At 46.4% G+C, this 12,814-nt stretch overlaps 1 protein-coding gene and 1 long non-coding RNA gene across 2 annotated transcripts; both read left to right on the forward strand.

The window, feature by feature from the left end:
• Positions 1-30: 30 nt before the first annotated feature.
• On the forward strand, positions 31-8,568 carry LOC109896756 (phosphatidylinositol 4,5-bisphosphate 3-kinase catalytic subunit gamma isoform). The gene is made up of 16 exons (XM_031831895.1): positions 31-221; positions 842-1,241; positions 1,351-1,613; positions 1,797-2,154; positions 2,361-2,656; positions 2,865-3,385; positions 3,610-3,844; positions 4,640-4,849; positions 5,099-5,180; positions 5,278-5,381; positions 5,560-5,706; positions 5,788-5,878; positions 6,579-6,709; positions 7,236-7,347; positions 7,569-7,726; positions 7,841-8,568. The coding sequence occupies exons 2-16, from the start codon at positions 854-856 to the stop codon at positions 8,120-8,122; spliced, it is 3,378 nt and encodes a 1,125-aa protein (XP_031687755.1). The 5' UTR covers positions 31-221; positions 842-853; the 3' UTR covers positions 8,123-8,568.
• A 2,590-nt stretch (positions 8,569-11,158) lies between these two features.
• On the forward strand, positions 11,159-12,393 carry LOC116375266 (uncharacterized). Its single transcript, XR_004211000.1, has 2 exons — positions 11,159-11,297; positions 11,540-12,393. It is a non-coding gene; the product is annotated as an uncharacterized LOC116375266 (long non-coding RNA).
• The last annotated feature ends 421 nt before the right edge of the window (positions 12,394-12,814 follow it).

The following is a 12,814-nucleotide window of genomic DNA, read 5'->3' on the forward strand; positions in this document are numbered from 1 at the left end:
CCTCTGAGCGACCAATAAGAGCGCAACATGTAGACTTGCATGGGACTCGGCTTCACACATCACGGGGAGGGGTGAATGGAATAGCAGACAGAAAGTTTTAGTACCACGGACTTAACATGAACTAAGGATAAACTGGGACCATTGTACAAATATTTACAAATGCCTAGTGACCCACCGTGTCATATTTCTGCTGGCGCGAGTGTGTTTAGGCCCACGGAGCGGTAAGTTTTCTTCATTGACTTTCCCCACGTAATCGGTAATACCGTTATTTTCTGTTTTTGAAAACTAACGGCTCTGGATTTTCTCATGGAAACTATCTGTAACATTGAAGTTTCATCAATTATTTTTGGTATTTTTATATCATGTAATGATTTTATTATAAACTGTAGGTTTGTTTTTGTGGGCAGGTGTAGTAGACTTGTCAAATGTATTTTCAAGTTGTCATTGAGTCATTTTTTGAAATATGTTCTGAAATGACTAAGGTGGAATTTACAATTTTGCGAAATTCTGGTTGCTCAATTTTACTGCAACATTATCATATTGTGAGGAGTTATACCAATGACTATATGGGGTTGATACATTGTTACTGCTGACCGTGCTTCTCCTTGCTTCCTGCTTTGCAACTTCCTATGCAGAGAAGTTGATCTGAAAGAAGAAGTTGAACAAGCTTGATACGCAACATCATAAAATAAAATAGAATTAGTATAAGCATAACATATCATGATAGAGCATCTTATTTTGGCTAAGTTTACCAACATGAGATACATGCTACATTTAACATCCCTTACAAATCCATCTATTCTAATCTAAACAAATCTATTATATTCTTCATTGATAATAGATAACTCGTGTTATGGAACAGCAAGTGAGCGATGAAGAAGAACCTCAACCTGTAGTCCTTAGAGAAGAGAACCGGAGGAGAAGAAGAAAGATGAAAGCCTTCACCTCCACCTTCTCCGTGGCCATGGATCAGATAGCCATCGAGTTCGTCCTACCCACCACCACTAAGAGTAGCCGCAGCCCGGACACCTTGCTCTTGGAGGTGGCTGGGAACTGGACGGTGGAGCAGGTGAAAGCCCAGGTGTGGCTGAGGGTAGTAGCCACCAACCTGTGCCCCGAGTTCTATCAGAAGTACTCCCCTGACCACTGCATCCTGCTCTACCAGAAGAAGGGCAACTGGTGTGAGATCTACGATAAGCACCAGGTGTTTCAGACCCTGGACTGCATCCGCTACTGGAAAGGTAGAAGATTTTAGTCTTAAATCTTTCTTTTATACCCTTGCATTTTTTGTATATATTTTATCGTGAGGTGTATTGAGATGTTTTCATAAAGTTGTATTTTAATCTAAAGCTCTAAAGAAAGATGTGGGGAAGATCCACCTGACGTGCCGGCCTCAGCCCACTGAGGAGTCCACACAGTACCAGAGGTACCTCAACTACCTGATTGGCTACGACGTCACCGACGTCAGCAACGTGCACGATGACGAGCTGGAGTTCACCAGGAGGAAGCTCCTCACACCCCGCAAGATAGAGCTGGCCGACCGGGACCCCAAACTCTACTCAATGGACCCTTGGATCACATCCAAGCACCTCCCAGAGTACCTGCTCACCAAGGTATGTAACCCCTAACCTGGCTGCTCCAGGGGTGCAGCTCTGTGGGCGACCCTGTGCTGCTTGCCTGCTCCCAGCCTGTTCTGTATTGGGTGATGTAGCTGGGTACTGGGACAGCAAAAAATAGCCAATTTCCGTTGCCTCTGTATCATGGATCAATAAAGATTGAATAATATTTTATTCTAGGTGACCAACAGCCACATCCTGCTGGTCATTCACAGGAACAAGGCCAGCCAGACCATCAAGGTGTCCATCGACGATACGCCCGTCCAGGCGCTCCAGACCTTCTTTACGAAGATCTCCAATAAGAGGGCCCTGCTGGGAGTTCCTGAGGATGTGTGTGAGGCAGACTATGTCCTGAGGGTGTGTGGCAGGGAAGAGTATATCTATGGGAACCACCCGGTCAGGGACTTCCACTGGGTCCGACAGTGTCTGAAGAACGGGGAGGAGATCCATCTGGTCCTGGAGTCGGCTCTTAATCCAGGTCAAGACCTGGTCCAGAAAGAGGACTGGGCACAGGTGGATGACTGTACTGGAGTGGCAGGTAAGCTAGCATCAATATTCCCAAAGTAATCATGTCAGAATATTTCACCAATAGATTACATTTTACAATATGCGCTTTTCATACAGTTAACAAACTCCCCTAGGCCATAGAGTTGTGCCACAATAACCAATATTATAGCACATTATTTTCCTTTGGGGAATATTTATTTGATGATTAAGATGATTCATATTCCTCTGTTCCAACAGGCACCCATGAGCAGCTGACGATCGACGAGAAAGACCACGAGCGGGTCTTCACGATCTCTTTGTGGGACTGTCACAGGAAGTTCAGGGTTAAAGTCCTGGGCATAGACATCCCGGCCCTGCCGAGGAACCCTGAGCTGATCGTGTATGTGGAGGCCAGTATCTTCCATGGCCAGCAGCTCCTGGCTCAGGAGAGGACCTCCTCCAAGGCTTTCACTGAGGAGGTGCTGTGGAACACCTGGCTGGAGTTTAATATACGCATCAGAGACCTGCCCAAGGGGGCTCGCCTCAGCCTACAGGTAAACTAGGAAACCGTATAATGTTTTTTGGTTTAGTCTGGCAGCTGTATCTATATTTGCTTTAGCCAACATCTTTGTTGTGATCATGCTATTATTTCAGGGATTTTTTTTGTAGAACACCGGTCTATTATTTTGAGAATATAGTATGAATCACAACTGAATTAAATGAATTGCAATTTAACTCTATTCTCTTTTCTCCTCTCCCCAGGTGTCCTGTGGGAAGACCCAGATCTCTAAGGGAACCTCCTCCTACCAGGACAACGGAGGATCCCCAGTTGGAGGTGGCAGCGGAAACCATGATTGTAATAAGACTAAGAGTCGTCTGCTGTACTACGTCAACCTGCTGCTGGTGGACCACCGCTCGCTGCTGCGCCAGGGAGAGTTCATCCTCCACATGTGGAAGATGCCTGAGAAGACCGAGGACAACAGCAGCGTCAATGCAGACAAGCTGACCTCAGCCACCAACCCAGACAAGGCCTCCTCCATGGCCGTAGCCATCCTGCTGGACAAGTACTGCTACCCAGTGGCCCTGCCCAAGAGCAGGGAGGGCAAGGAGGCTGGGGGGGAGGGTCGGGAGGCCGAGGGAGGGGAGAGGGGGCAAAGGGAGATGCCTAACCACCTGAGGAAGCAGTTTGAGGCAATTGTTGAGACCGATCCACTGCACCCTCTCAGCCAAGAAGACAAAGAGCTGCTGTGGCACTTCAGAGAGGAGTGTATGCGTCACCCCAGGTAAGACTGACTGGCATGGTCATCTAATACTATATTACTGAATAAGTCATCTGAGTTTATAATACAGTAGCACTTGTTTCATCCCAATTCCATCTTTCTTGTTCTTATTTGAAATATGTTTTTCTAGAAGAGTATCACAGAGACCTTCCTGTGAATATGATTCAGTGCAATTTTTTTAATTTTTTAATTGAAATGTTGTAAAACTCCCTACTGTCTTCTCCCAGGGCATACCCCAAGCTGCTGGGCTCTGTGCGGTGGGGTAGACAGGAGGCTGTCCTGGCCACCCATAGGCTGTTGGAGAGGAGCTCTGTGTGGGACCGTAGTGTGCTGGATGTGGGCCTGGCCATGCAGCTGTTAGACTGCCACTACTCTGACGCTCACGTCCGCTCCATGGCTGTACGCAAGCTAGAGACCCTGGGGAACGACGACGTCCTGAGGTACCTGCTGCAGCTGGTCCAGGTGAGTTAGTCGGACTTGATGGAACCAACATTTGGCTGAGAAATGTCTGATGTGTTTCCGTCTTGGTTCTGTCAAGATTCGGTCTGTGCCATAGAGGAACCGAGTTTCGTTACACAGCCCTAGTCATGCAAGTTGACATTTATTGTCATGACTCTTGTCCTGGAGGCAGAACAGAGCGATTTCACCAGAGCAATTTCAAAATTCAAAATTGCCTATATTGTAAAAATTCATAAAAACAAACATTTGCTTTTTTGATCTTAATTTAAGGTTAGGTTAACTCATTAGGGTTAGCAGTTTGGTTAAGGTTAGGTTAGGTTTCAAATCTGATTTTATGACTTTGTGACTGTGCTAGCTAGTGACCTCTCTGCAGAGCTGCCACCAGAACAAGATTCATGACGAGAAAGACTAAGTAGCCCTAGTCATAGGTGGTTGGTCTACCTGTCTCTGAAGCACACATAAAAACAAAATAGTTGTTTCATACATTGACTAGAAAAAAATACAAGAACAACCTTTATAGACAAGGCTTCCTTTTTACCTGGCGTTTTCCCAGAAGGGAGCACCTGTGGGTAGTTTTACATGTGTCATTCGTCAGTGTAGAGTCAAATAAGCCGTCTCTACTGTCAACAATGAGGCCTTAGTTAAACATGCAAAACAGTATGAGTATGAAAAAATCCCCAAACAGGAAGATACTTTATAATGTCACATTACAGTTTACTGAAACATTTTGCTTGCATTTATTATATGTTTACTTTGAGAGAAAAAAAATGCATATGTGTGCTCCTCTGTGTTTTTAAGGCTGTGAAGTTTGAGCCGTACCATGACAGTGCCCTGGCCAGGTTCCTGTTGAAGAGAGCTCTCAGGAGTAAGAGGATAGGTCATTTCCTTTTCTGGTTCCTGAGGAGTGAGATCGCCCAGTCCATGCACTACCAGCAGAGGTACGCTGTGCTGCTGGAAGCCTACCTCCGAGGCTGTGGAGAGGACATGCTGCAGGATTTCAGACGCCAGGTGGGTGAATAGCCTTAACCCCAGCCGTAAACAAGAGTACGGTGTGATGTGTGATCGGACACAGTAGGAGTGGGTGAGGGGAGTTCCTCCTCCGTACAATGTGACTGTAGGGCTTTGACGTCGTAGCCAATCAGGTAGTTGAGGTACCTCTGGTACTGTGTGGCCTCCTCCGAGGGCTGAGGCCGGCACGTCAGGTGGATCTTCCCCAGGATCTGAATAAAGAATAATCTGATTCGTTATCATCAACAGGTGGAGATGACAGAAGCCCTGCAGAAAGTCACCAGGGAGATCAAGGCCATGTCTGCTGAGAAATATGATGTTTCTGCACAAGGTGAGCCTGTCGCCTCAGGTCAACGTACCTCGTATAAGAGATCAAGATAAAATCATATAGAAAGGAATACGTATATGAATCCTGGTGGTCTGTTCAGTTGTGTTCCAGCTGCGTCAGAAGCTGGAGAACCTGCAGACGTCTGGGCTGCCAGAGAGCTTCAGAGTGCCCTATGACCCGGGTCTACGGGCTGGTGCTCTGGTGGTGAGTGGAATAATACCTATCCATCTCTATTCTACCCCCCTCTTATTTTCCTCCATGTCTCTTCTCGCTTGTCCCCATCCCTATGCTTCACCATCATTTCCTGTATCCTCCACTAATTGTATTCTTACTCGTCCATTCTCTCCTGTGTTTGACTGTAAACATGGGTCCCTCTCTTCAGATAGAGCAGTGTAAGGTGATGGCCTCTAAGAAGAGACCGCTGTGGCTGCAATTTAAGAGGGCTGACCCCACCACGCTGTCCAGTGACACCATCGGGGTCATCTTTAAGGACGGGGATGACCTCAGGCAGGACATGCTCATTCTACAGGTATGTGGGCTTGCTTTCTCAATGGGTTAGGCAAAACTGTCCACCAAATGTTCCATGACAACGAATTGCTCCTCCTTTTAGATTCTGCTGATCATGGAGTCCATATGGGAGGAAGAGTCTTTGGACTTGTCCTTATTGCCCTACGGTTGTATCTCTACTGGGAATAAAATAGGTATGTCAACTGACTTTACACGGTCATGATGTGTTAATAATAATATATTATAACATATAATATATAGTGTCTAAATAATAATAATTTCTCTCTCTCTCTCTCTCTCTCTCTCTCTCTGTCCCCTCTCTCTCTCTCTGTCCCCTCTCTCTCTCTCTCTGTCCCCTCTCTCTCTCTCTCTGTCCCCTCTCTCTCTCTCTCTCTCTCTCTCTCTCTGTCCCCCCTCTCTCTCTCTCTCTCTCTCTCTCTCTCTCTCTGTTCTCTCTCTCTCTCTGTTCTCTCTCTCTGTTCTCTCTCTGTTCTCTCTCTCTCTCTCGTTCTCTCTCTCTCTCTCTGTTCTCTCTGTTCTCTCTCTCTCTCTCTCTCTCTCTCTGTTCTCTCTCTCTCTCTCTCTCTGTTCTCTCTCTCTCTCTCTCTGTTCTCTCTCTCTCTCTCTCTCTCTCTCTCTCTCTCTCTCTCTCTGTTCTCTCTCTCTCTCTCTCTCTCTGTTCTCTCTCTCTCTCTCTCTCTCTGTTCTCTCTCTCTCTCTCTCTCTCTCTCTGTTCTCTCTCTTCTCTCTCTCCTCTCTCTGTTCTCTCTCTTCTCTCTCTGTTCTCTCTCTGTTCTCTCTCTCTCTCTCTGTTCTCTCTCTGTTCTCTCTCTCTCTGTCCCCCCCCCCCCTCTCTCTCTCTCTCTCTCTCTCTCTCTCTCTCTCTCTCTCTAGGGATGATTGAGATAGTGAAAGATGCCACCACTATTGCCAACATCCAGCAGAGCGTTGTGGGAAGCACAGGAGCGTTCAAGGACGAGATCCTCAACCAATGGCTGCGGGACAAGTGTGTGAGCGAGGAAAAGGTAGCTGGCTATAGTTACTCCCACGGTGCTGTAGAGGATATAACTGCACCGCTAAGAAGGAAGGAAACACCCCTGCCACATTTCCTGTTACCCAGGGCTTTGTCTGCAGCACTATTCACATATACTCAGGCTGTGTAGGCTGAAGCACCTCCACATTTTTAGCTCTGCTATGTCTGTTTTTAGAATTGGCCTGTTAGAAATATCCCCATGCTGCAGAGTCACCATAGCTTTAGGGTGAAGGTATACCACAGAAGCTACCACAGCGCTAGCAGATAAATAGAGAAAGATTAAACACGGTTTGAATCACTGTGTTCGCTCCAATGTTGTCTGTGTAAATACTCGAGCAGGGCTGGTTGTATGAAATGGCAGCTCACGAATGCGCTTCATTTCCTCCACTCTGTGTTTCCATCACTTCCCCTCTCTCTGTCTCTCCCCTTCACTCGCCATCATTGTCTCTCCCTCTCTTTCGCTGTCTTTCTCTCTCTGTGTATCTCTCTCTGTCTCTCTCTCTCTCTCCTCCCTGTAGTTCCAGCAGGCGGTGGAGAGGTTTGTGTTCTCCTGTGGAGGGTACTGTGTGGCCACCTACGTGCTGGGGGTAGGAGACAGACACAACGACAACATCATGATCACAGAATCTGGTACCAGATCTCTTCCTCATCTCCCTATAGCACAAAGACAATACAGTTCTTGGCGTTAAGTGGTTGCCAAAACATTAGGAATACATTCCACAATATTCTAGATATGTGGATGAATCCATAGAAAGTTATTTTCTGTTTATCTGAATGTAATAATTTGTTTCTGATGTATTGGGTGGTTTATCTATAACATTCTTTTCCCCCTTTGATATGTCTGCCCTCAGGTAACCTGTTCCACATAGACTTTGGCCACATACTGGGGAACTATAAGAGTTTCCTGGGTATCAGTAAGGAGAGGGTTCCCTTCGTCCTCACCCCTGACTTCCTCTATGTCATGGGCACATCAGGGAAGAAGAGCAGCCCACATTTCCAGAAGTTCCAGGTACTCAAATGAACGTGTTGTCCAACCAGTAAAAATACATATACACAAACTCGCTCGCACGCAAACACCCACACACACCCACACACACTCTTAACTACAGTATTGATCTTCCAGGATGTGTGTGTGCGGGCCTACCTGGCTCTGAGGCATCACACCAACCTCCTCGTCATCCTGTTCTCCATGATGCTGATGACGGGCATGCCTCAGCTCACCAGCAAAGAAGACATTGAGTACATCCGCGAAGCGCTGACTGTGGGCCGGCCGGAGGAGGAGGCACAACGCCACCTGCTGGACCAAATAGAGATCTGCAGGGACAAGGGCTGGACCGTGCAGTTCAACTGGTTCCTACACCTTGTGCTGGGCATCAAGCAGGGGGTGGATAAACGCTCAGCCTAGGGTGCTCCCCTTATGGTGTCAATGGCTTAGTGGGCTGGCAACACCAGAGGAATGGGTTCAAATCCCACATGGGCCACATATGTGATAATTGTAAGCCACTTTAGGTAAGATTACTATGTTGATTGGACTCCCAAATAAGGAGAGAGGGAGATATAGTCAGAGACCAAAGTCTGGATCTAAAAGTTTGTCAACCCTTCCTCAATGATGTAACCAGTTGTTCCAATGCATTGCCCATTGACTGTACCATGGACTGTATACAGTAACAGTCTTATTTTTGCACTTTCAAGATCAAAGCCTGATCTTACCATATGTTTATGAGTTATACATAAATATTGACTCCTGTTCCTCTGCTAATGCACTGCATCTGATTGTATCATCTGTTAATATAACATCCAACTTGCATGACTGATGGTGGCAATACCATAATAAACCTAATCATAGAGAAATATAGTTATATATTATGTCCCATCGCTAGAGGTCGACATGCAAATGTTAAACTGAGTGACTCTCCGACCTCGTCAGAGGAAGAGGTCTCTAGGAAACCAAAGGAAGCTTTTCCACACCCGGGTGAGTTCACATAAACCAGATATCAGAATTTCGGGTGTTTCATCGTGGAAGCAGTCAGTATAGTTGTACCATAAAATGACATTTCACTCATCAAGATGAAAGAGGTTGAGGATTAGGCGCGCAGTATCGAAGTAGGCTAGCTAGCTACTTAAATCCATATGAAATGTGTGCAGCACCACCCCATGTCGCCCGCGAAGCGTTTATGCGCAAACCCAGAGCAATCCAATTATTGACATTGAAGCCAGTGAATCCCAGCTAACCCAATTCGAGCCAACTCAATTGTGCCTCTGTGTCCTGGATAGGTAGCCTCTCTCCATCTCAGGTCTTGGGGATGGGGATGCGGTTGCAGCTTCAGTGTCTGCAGCTGGACTCCGTACGGAGTGTCCTGGAGGCAGTGATCCGGAGGAGCTTTGGTCTTGATGGAGTACAGGTGCTGTTCACACGGGACAAACGCTGTTGACACGCCACGGAAAACGCATCCTCACAGCCCTGCGGGTGGAACAAAAAGCCCCACTAAAACCCGCTCTGGCTCTCAGGAAAAAAACTGCAGCTCCAAATTCATTCATTAATATCACAATTCAATACCCAACAGGTTTTTTTTACTACCTGAACCTACTATTTGGTTTTGAAGCATATACACCAAACCATATGGTTTGAATGAAAAATACTTTAATGAGCATGAAAAGGTGAACGTAAGAAGCGCTCAATTTCAAATAGACAACGTGTCATAAACAGCATATAAACACGAAATAGGTCAGCAGCCAGACAGGGAGCCTAAGAAGGAATGTAAATGAATTATTCATGCAATATTAAAAATGTTTCAAGGCTATAGCCTACAAAGAAATATATTGTGAAGCATTTTTGAGTGCAACACAGCTGGTAGGGAGTCAGGGACATTAAGCACTCATCATTTTAACAACAGTTTGTTGTATTAAATCATAATAGTCTAAATTGCGCATATAATCTGTGACACTTAGAATTAAATACACTAAAATGAAAAATGCCTTATTAGGCTCAGTCTAGAGTTCCTTTGAATGTATTTTTAGAAACACCAGTGTTTGGCCAGGGTCTGTGGCTTCAGGCTCATGTGATGGTGCCTCTAGAGCAGGGCAGCAATGGAGGATATCCTCTCCAAGCTTGTAGAGCCACTGGGGATGCTAAACACCCTTATGGCCACTCTTGACAAGCTGGGCAGGGATGCAGAGTTGTTATTTTCTTCTTCTATTGGTAAGCCTAAAGGTTTTTAGGCAAATAAACCCAATCAAAATGGAAAGTGCCTTGAAAGTTGGAATATGAAAATCAATCATGGCCTATTGTATAGATAATCTAACAAAAATGAAGGAAACTTTTATGAGGTCAGATTTTTTTGTGTATAAATACTTTGCTACAATGAAACTTAATTAGCTACTCACCTCATTCCTTTCTTTTAGCATGTGCACGTAGTAAGTACACCATCATGCTTTCGATATATGTGTCATTTCAGATTCCGCAATGATTCTTTAGTTGTGGACATTCCATCACCACACTCCCTCTCTTGATCTTGGTCCTCATCTTTGTAATTCACATTGATTTTGCACCTGTGTGTTTTATCAGTTTCTTTACGAAAATATTTAGCACACCATGACAGTAACTAAAGTAAGGGGCTATAGCAGCACACAAGTAGACTACAAATGCATGCTGTGCCAGGAATGCCCAGAGCTCGTGAAGTGAGTGCTATTGGAGCAAAATTGGAGCGGGCGAGAAGGCCGATGCTCTAGCCTTTGGGAATCTCGCTACATGCTCCAGTCAAATTGGGCACGCTCCAGCTCCGCCCACATACTCTGACACACACACACATGTTCACACTTACAATAATTTGTGAAATCTCAATCTCTGTGTGTGTGTGTGTGTAGGATGGTGGTGGAGTGTGTGAGGAGACACAGCTCGGTGACAGGAGACGGCTCCCAGACCTTCGTCCTGCTGCTCGCCTCATTGCAACGGGGGATACAGAAACACACCCGAAAAGCCCCCCGGGAAGGTGCCAAGTGTTTGGCTGAAGCTCTGCTGGCCTTCGGATTGGACGAGCTCAGTGATGTTATCACTGTTGGAGTGGCTCCACCTGGCTCCTCCCTTTCAGACACACACACCCCAGGACAGACAGATACACCCACTCTGTGCCGCCTACTCAGTGCTTTCCTTCACACCCGGATCAGCCCTACTCATGCGGAAATCATCAGCCAACTGAACTGTGAGCTGCTCTCCCATTGGAGTTGCCATGGCAACTTCGTAAATGAACACTTCCCTGCTCTGCACACAACAGTATCAGGCTTCCTATTGGCTGTTCCAGTCTGCTGGAGGGCCAGGTCATACATGCAGATTTCTCTACACCCCTCCCATTCTGCGACCATGGACCAATCAGGACCCTTGCGGTGACGGGATGCCTGGAACCCAGCCTACAGATTGGTGGAACTGTACTGGAGCTGGGTGGGGCTAATATAGGGATAGAACGTGTGTGTGTGTGATCAAGGCGGGTGTTAGACAGTGTGTGTGGCACCCTACAGCATCTAGGAGTGTCTTTGCTCCTCTCATCAGTCAGACAGTCGGAGGCCTACCTGGCTGCAGTGGGGAGGTACGGTGTGTGTGTGTTAGAGTGTGTGTGAAGACGACCTTACCTTGTTCTCTGTGCTCAGTGGAGCCCAGCCTGTCTCAGACTGGGCCGTGATTGGACAGGAACATGTTGCTACGGTGACCTTCTGCCGGCCGCTGGTGCTAGGAGCTCACAGGCATGGTTACAGGATAGTTACACGCGCGCACACACACAAACACACACATACACACTATGCTAATTATGTGGTTTTCTCTCTCTCCCAGGTTCGTCAATGTGGGGTTTCCTAAGGCAGAGGACAGGGGCAGACCCCACAGTCTGCTTGTGTGTGGACAGACAGAGGGCCAGGCGGAACAGAGTGTATGTGCTGTACGAGATGCTCTACACATGCTGCATACTACTACCTGGGGGCCCAAACACAGGACTGGAGCTACAGAAAGAACCGCTTACACACACACAGACACACACACAAACACACACACAGACGTGATGGAGCCTTGTTGTGTAATTTCCGTGGGCAGGACTTTTGACTTCCTGTTACACCACACCCTCCGTCAAACACAGACACGCACACTCCGTCACACTTGGACACCCCTGCCGCCTCGGGGATGTTAGCAGAGGCCCTACTGAGTGTGCCCAGACAGATATACTCCCACAATCCTCGGCGCTACCTTGAGGCTCTCGCACACACTCTCAGCAGCATACGTAACCATGGTAACTCTCCGGACCCGCTGGAGACAGTGCTGTTCTGGTAGTGGATGGTTCTAATATGGTCCAGGCTGACACTAGGTCAAGGTCTGGGTCAGGGGTAAAGGAGGTGACAGTTTGGTCAAGCTCTGGCTCTAGTTCAGGTGTGGAGTCAGGTCCTGTATGTATCATCTGATCCTGGCTGTTCTACAGTGTCTCAGGAGTCTAGTGTCTGTGGACACTGTACTACACGCTAATACCTCAAACACCTGTCAGAGAGAAGAGGAGGAGGGTGACGACTGAGAACTCATACTTGATTTTATTTCATTGTTCATCCAAAAGTTTTGTATTCAATTCTTGAAAAAGTAATCTCCTTGTGTAGTATGTCTTTGCATATGAATTTCTGTTAATAAATCCGATTTGATTAAATGGTTACATGGTTATATTATGTTGTTACAGCGACTGAACAGACTGTATCCTTCATCGCCTCTCTGCTCCACTGTGGAGGAGAAAACACTCTGCCAAACTCTCCCTTTTTCTTATTAATGAACTTCTATGGAGGTCAGTTGCTGTATTTAGGTATCAATTAAAAATGGAATCTCCTTGTGAAATAATTGTTGGCCTACATAGGACAATTGTTATGCAAAAAGGAAACTACCATACTAGACTTGTCAATATGCATGACGAAATATTGGGAATAATGTACATCTGATGTGAATTTTGAGAATGGTAAAATCACAGAGTTTCTAAACATGCTGTTATGTCTGGTAAAACGATGCTCCCTTGAGATGGAGTGGTGACTGATCTGCTCACTCTTCTATTTCTATGATTCTGCGTGCGCAATCTCTAGATGG

This window comes from Oncorhynchus kisutch, linkage group LG9 (genome assembly GCF_002021735.2).
Source record: "Oncorhynchus kisutch isolate 150728-3 linkage group LG9, Okis_V2, whole genome shotgun sequence".
NCBI lineage: Eukaryota > Metazoa > Chordata > Actinopteri > Salmoniformes > Salmonidae > Oncorhynchus > Oncorhynchus kisutch.